At 37.6% G+C, this 6,747-nt stretch overlaps 1 protein-coding gene across 1 annotated transcript in view; it reads right to left on the reverse strand.

Moving 5' to 3' along the window:
- Positions 1 to 1,786, reverse strand: part of LOC116518364 (cytochrome P450 26C1) — a 7,433-nt gene extending 5,647 nt beyond the window's left edge. The window contains exon 1 of the mRNA XM_032231698.1: positions 1,763 to 1,786. Coding sequence (XP_032087589.1) covers positions 1,763 to 1,786 — 24 coding nt within the window. The remainder of the gene's footprint in view (positions 1 to 1,762) is intronic.
- Positions 1,787 to 6,747: the final 4,961 nt, after the last annotated feature.

Raw genomic sequence — 6,747 nt, forward strand, 5'->3', positions numbered from 1 at the left:
AATAAATTTATATGCCGCCCAATCCCGAAGGACTCCGAGCGGCTTACGTAAAAACAATTTAAAAGAATACTAAAAAGGTTTTTTTTTTTTTAAAAAAATGTGTATTAAATGCGTATTAGAGGCACATCAATCTAAGTATTTAGGGGAAAATTCTTTTATCATTTGCACAGGATGTAATGTATATGCTGCATACCACAAAAATATTTTACAATTTTGCTGAATTTTATTTTGGTTCGGATCAGCCGTTGAAAAGTTATTCTACGAGAGAGTTCCTCTTGAGAACTACGGTATTCATCTTTGAAATTCAGATACAATGGATTGCGAACTCTTTAATTTTTAAAAAGCAAGTATCTTGTCAACCGTTTCCTACCAAAAGAGGCTCCCTAAATAGCACATTATGAACTACGTTCAGCGGATTCCATGTCTTTTACATAAAAATGATAAATTTTAACCTATGATTATGATAGCATTCATCCCTTGATTCAGACAATCACATCAAAGATAATTATTGTCAGGGTTATTTATCTCAGAATTTGATAAACGAACAAATATAACATTAGTTCTGACTCAAAAACTATGCACCCTAAAAGAATCTAAAAACGTAACTTATGGAAAACAAGTTAAGTAAACAACTATCATTTGGTATTAATGTCAATGTATCCCATACACATGGACCAAGTACACTTTTGCACATACATTACGCATGCATGCATGCATGTATCAGGGGTGGGTTTCTCGCCCCGTTCCAACCGGTTCGGTTGGAACGGGGCCGGCGGCGTCCTCGTGCACGCGTGCGGCGCACGCATGCATACTAGCGTCTGTGCGATGCTCCAGCTGCTCCTGGAGGATCGCGCAGGCGCTGTATGCGTCCTGCACATGCCTGGAAGCGCAGAACTCGTCAAAACTGGGTAAGGAGCGCGGGCGGGCGAGTGGGCCCTTCGCCGTTCCCGGAAGTTACTTACTTCCGGGTTCGCCGACCAACCGGTTCGCAGGGACCGCCGCGAACCGGTTGAAACCCACCCCTGGCATGTATGTATGTAAAGGGCTTCTTTATATACATTTGGGGGGGGGATTAGGGTTTTTTCCCTCAGCATTGGTTCTTTTTCTTCAGAAGTTCTTGCACTCGATGGACTTCAATCTTTTGAAAGTACAAATGTGTATTAAAGGATGATGATCTCTATTATCTATCATTATGCGAAAGATGGAAAGAGTTGTAGGATGCCCATAATTCAGTAGAATGAATATACAATTATTTGGTCTTGTAGCAAACTTGCATAGCTGCTACAATAAAGACAGGTGTCCTATAACATCCTTGCCAGTATCTTATAGAGTATAGTGTTTAACTTATCAGGATGCTATCTTATTACAGTAAATATATTTGAGAGAGAGAGAGAAGGTGGGGAGGGAGAAAGAGAAAGAGAAAGAGAGCTAGGATACAATTCACCTAATCACAGTCATAGATTTAAAGTAAATTTAAAAAACACATACTAAAGATTATGTCTTCTCCGAATGGGAAATCCCAGAATTTCATTATCAGCCTATTAAGCTAAGACAATGTAACTATGGGGATAAGATATTCACAGACATGTTTTTTTTTGGTCTAATCCTATTTATAAATATAGAAATATCTTTCTGAATACTAAAACTAAACGCATATATAATTTTGAGAAATTGTGTTTATACACAAAACGTAACCAAAGCATTTATTATTAACTTCTTTGAAAGGGGAATTATGCTAGTTTTTCTTTCAAGATACACTTACAAAGAAGACTTTCAAAAGCTCCATTGTGAAAACCCAGTCTTAAATGGAACAAACCATTGCTGAGAACATCAACCAATATTTAGGGAAACAGAGCAGTGATATTAACCTGAATATTATTTTTAATAAGTGGTTCTAAAAGCTGAAATTCAAAAACTTACCTAGCTACTGTAATTAAGCACTAGAGGAAAACCGCATTCTCTTTTAAGCTACGATAATATATATTTCAAACAGACAACTCTCAGAAAAGATATAATCTCTCACACATTTGTAAGTGTTATCTAAACACACAAACTTTGGGGTTATGACAGCTGCACCACAGGGAATTGTTTTGTTCTGAAAAAAAGTCAAATGTTATTTGGGTTCATACTAATCCTTTGCAACTTAAATTATCCCAAAGGGCGAAATGCATTCTTCAAATCTATCTTTAAACCTTTAGGAACATCTTGAGAAATGCCTGGTCTTGTTATGTTCGTGGAATAAACACACAAACATGTTATTAATTCTTTATGGATTCAAAATTAACTAAAGGCTCTTTTGCGTTAAAAAAAAGAAGATTGTCAAATTGTGCTCTGATGAATGAGCCAGAATATTTGAAGGGTACAACACTTGCTAATCCTATTTTAGAAGCAAAGATTTAAATGTTAGTTTTGAAGAAAGTCGCCTAGAACAAAACAAGGTGGGTAAGATTAAGTTAAAAACAGAGTCCTATTTAATATGTTATAGCTGTTTTAAGTAGAGGAAGGAAGAAATGCTACATTGCAATGCTTCCTTTCACATCATTATAGGTTAAAATGGACCAGTTAACAAAAGGATCACATTTTTTTTTAGTTTAAAACTTGAAAAGAAGCTCATTGACAGAGACGTTTGACAAAGTTTCCAAAGGATATGATTCTGGCTAAATTATTTCTGAGTAACTACGGTAGCTAGTTTATACACAAAGTCTTTTAAGACAAAAAAAAACCCACAACGTCTGAAATAAAAGTGAGGGGAATTAGAAATATACATTGTTTTATTTTTTTTATTCATTTCCTACTGTTTTCAAACTTGCTTAAGAGAGTAAGTCACCTTTTTTTACTTACTGATATTTTCCCTTAAAATGTTCTGATTTTTTTCTCTTTCTTGTTAACAATACACTTGCCACTTTAACAAAACTGTGAATGATTTAAAAAGCTTTTAAAAAGCTTTTTAAATGTATTTAAAAAGCTCTCCCCTACACCATTCTTACTCAGAAGTTAAGTCTCGTTTAGGAGAACCCTACTGAATTTCAGTGGCACTTTGCCTCATGTAAATACATACATGACTGCAGCCCTCAACTACTAAAGCTTTAAAGCTTCTTTGAAACGCCAATGTTATGATATCGTGCAGAATGTATTTTATTCCTTCATTTGTATGATGCATAAACTTTACATACGTATAAATTAATAACCATGCAATTTTTTCCAAAAATGAAATTGTACTGTAATTAGACTATTTTTGTCCTTAGGAATAATGCAATTTTTGTTTTTCAAAATACAAAGTATTATTTACTTGTTAACAATACAGATATCAAAGACAAACAATATTTTTTTTAATAGGACACTGGTACTGCAAATCAGTCGCTTACAGGCAGCTTAAAGAAAGAAATGTGCCTAGGACTAAAAGCCACTGGATTCCATAAAACCCAAAATATATAATGTAATATGTTGAACATTCATTACCGCGGTTCTTTAAAAGAAACCAAATGTGCTAATTTTAACTCATTTATTTCATTTCATTTATTAAATTTATAGGCCGCCCAATCCCGGAGGAGTCCGGGCGGCTTACAATGAAAGAAAAAACAAAGAAAGAAAAGCAAAATAAGTTAAAAAAAATAGTTTAAAATACACAACACACATACGTTCTAATCGGGGCTGGACTTTATCACTAAGGAATAGGATAAGCACTACCACGTCATGTCAAAAACGTTAGCAGAATGCGTTTATTTTTCCCTGCAACGTAATTCAATTCCATCTGCAAAACCTATGAAGTTGTGTATGGCATAGAATCTGTTTATCTGAGGGAGGACTGGAGGGAGGGGGAGAAGGAAGGGAGGGAGTGTACCGGGAGAGAGGAGTGGTAGAGGGGGAGGGGAAGTAGGGTAGAGGGGAAGGATGGAGGGAAGATGGAAAGTTGGAGGGGGGCGAAAGAAAGGGTGTATGGAGGGTCGAAGAGGTATATTGGGTTTCTATTTTGGGGGGTATTGTTGACAAGAGGAATGGCTGTGTTTATTGTTTAATGTTATATGGCCCCGGTTATGCACAGTATATATGTGACTGTACGAAAATGGAAAATAAAAAAACACATTTACAAAAAAAAAAAAGAATCTGTTTATCTGCATTCCTTAATACGCTTAGTTTGGACAAGGGTTTCTACCTGTTGTAGAAATGTCCGTATTAGTCAAAATAAAATAGAAGTTGCCGTTCTGTGACCCCTGGAATGCTATCTCAAGGGGGGGGGATAAAGATTCCTTAGAAACAGACAGCTGACCTCCACCAGAAGGAAAACTGAAAACTAGCTCCCTTCCGCCATCTTGCACAGCTGGCTTTTTCTGAGGTCAGAAAACCCTGATCTCAGAATGCCCCAAAAGGGGTCACCACAAGAGCTACATAGGCAGCAAGAACCAAAGGTCTCTGCCACACTCCTGGCGTGTGGGAGAATCAGTGAACGGCTAGACTAGGATGAATGTACCCAGTGCCGGATTTAGATGAAAAGAGGCCCTAGGCTATTCCACTTATGAGGCCCTTTCACCTCCCATTTTTAAGATTGTAAATTACATGAGAGACAATAAAATACATCATTACTGGGATATATATCAATATATATCAGTATATATAGCTGGCCTCCCGACGGAGGGCGGCTCTGCTCTGCGGCAAAGGGAGCAAAGCCAGCCACCTCCCCTCCTGCGCTCAGCTGCCCGCCTCGGCCCCCTCGCCCTCACCTGCCTGGCCGCTGGTGGGCTCCACGTCTTATATACTGCTTCATAGGGCTTTCAGCCCTCTCTAAGTGGTTTACAGAGTCAGCATATTGCCCCCAACAACAATCCGGGTCCTCATTTCACCCACCTCGGAAGGATGGAAGGCTGAGTCAACCTTGAGCCGGTGAGATTAGAACCGCCGAACTGCAGATAGCAGTCAGCTGAAGTGGCCTGCAGTGCTGCACCCTAACCACTGCGCCACCTCGGCTCTTTTATGAGATCTTAATGAGAGGTCCATAAGCACTACATAAATGCAGTAGCGCCCTCTGACTTGTGGAGAAAAAACCCCCACTGGAAACGGTTCTGAATGAACAATCACAAAGTTGAAAGCAATAGAGAGAGCTCTTATGCTAAGTAGCAATATAGAATTCCTCTTCCTGAATTTGCCTAATCTCTTTTTTAAAAAGTTGCCCAAAAGTCCGGCAAACTGTCAGAAAGTTATGAGAAAGCAATCATATATTTAGTGTTACATATATTGATGACAGCAAGAATCATATATGCTAAATATTGGAAAAATGCGAACACCCCATCAGATGACGATATAATTAGGAACATCTGGGATTGTGCTGAAATGGATAGATTAACCTTAAAATTTAAAGATAAAGAAGACTCGAAATATTATAGAACGTGGAATAAAGTTTATGAATGGATAGAGAAAAGAGGTAGATTTGAGAGGGAAGTTGATGAATGTCATTAACAGTACGGAAAATAAAGATGCTACAGAATTACGGATATAATATGGAAAAATTGTAAATAGGCTAATGTAAGTAGAAATTTAGTTAAAGCGCGTTTTCTTTTCTCTTTTTTTCCCCATTGGTTGTATTATTATAAAAACTGTAAATATATTATTGTCATAGTTATTAACTTGTTAAGTATGTTAAGAGTTGCAATTGATTTTTCTTTGGCTCTGCTTTTGCAATAAAGGGGGGAAAAAGAAAAGAAAGAAAGAAAAAGTTGTCCAGATTTATCTATTTTTAATCTCTTGTCTATTAACCCACACCAGAATACTTGTTTTTTCACAGCCACCCCATACTAGAACAACATTTTTACTGAACTGAGGTATTTTTTTAAAAAAAAATGTAGTTCTTATCGGAAGAGAGTTAGGATTTTTTTTTCTAGACTGGCCTTAAAATATACTGAATAATTTGAAATCAATCAGAAAACATAATCCTGCCCAGGAGACTATGGAAGTCCACTTTAAAAAAAACAAAACCATCCTTAGGAAAAATACTGTGTAAATTTATCATCCATGCTAGGCGGGATACTCTTCTGTGTGTTTCCCATGTAGTGGAACTTCTAAGGGAATCACTGAAACAGCTGTATGGATTTCTTTAGCTAACTATCAAGCTTTTTTTTATACATGTGCTATATAGTATTTGTAGTGAAAATTGCCAGTCTGTATTGCCCTCACCTCCAAATCTTGTAAAGTGTCAAGAAATCACACCGAGGGCCTAAGCTGTTGTTGAGATAACTGGCTTCCATTAGCAAGCATGTGATTGGCAGGACGATAACGTTTTTTTCTCTCTCACAGGTCAGCTACTTTTTAAAAAGAGGGCAATCCTGCTGATCCATCTTTTAGCTATTGCAACGTCCCAATTCTCTTGCCTTTTAGCTTTGATATGGTTCAAGCTTTCCCCTTTGAATCAGCCCCCCTACCTGTCATCAGCCCCTCTGCACCAAACAGCAAATATCGGGAGCGTGACCTCAGGGCAAAATCCGGGTGGGCAGGTAAAACCTGACCACTGGACTTAACTTCCTTATCTTTCATATCCTCCGATTCACGAAACAGTATCAAATTCAAACTGAAGAACAGAAGCCCTGACCCCTTATAAAGGACCCTCTGAAACGCTTCTGTTGCTTTTCTAAGTATTCTTGAAAAGAACTGTCATCTGCCCTATCAGGAGAGAAATGAATCATAAACAGAGGAGACGGGAAGGGTGTTAAAATCCTTCATGTCATCATTAAATATCATCAACACGGGTTGTGAGTTAGG

The sequence above is a fragment of the Thamnophis elegans genome, chromosome 15 (assembly GCF_009769535.1).
Source record: "Thamnophis elegans isolate rThaEle1 chromosome 15, rThaEle1.pri, whole genome shotgun sequence".
Taxonomy (NCBI): Eukaryota; Metazoa; Chordata; class Lepidosauria; order Squamata; family Colubridae; genus Thamnophis; species Thamnophis elegans.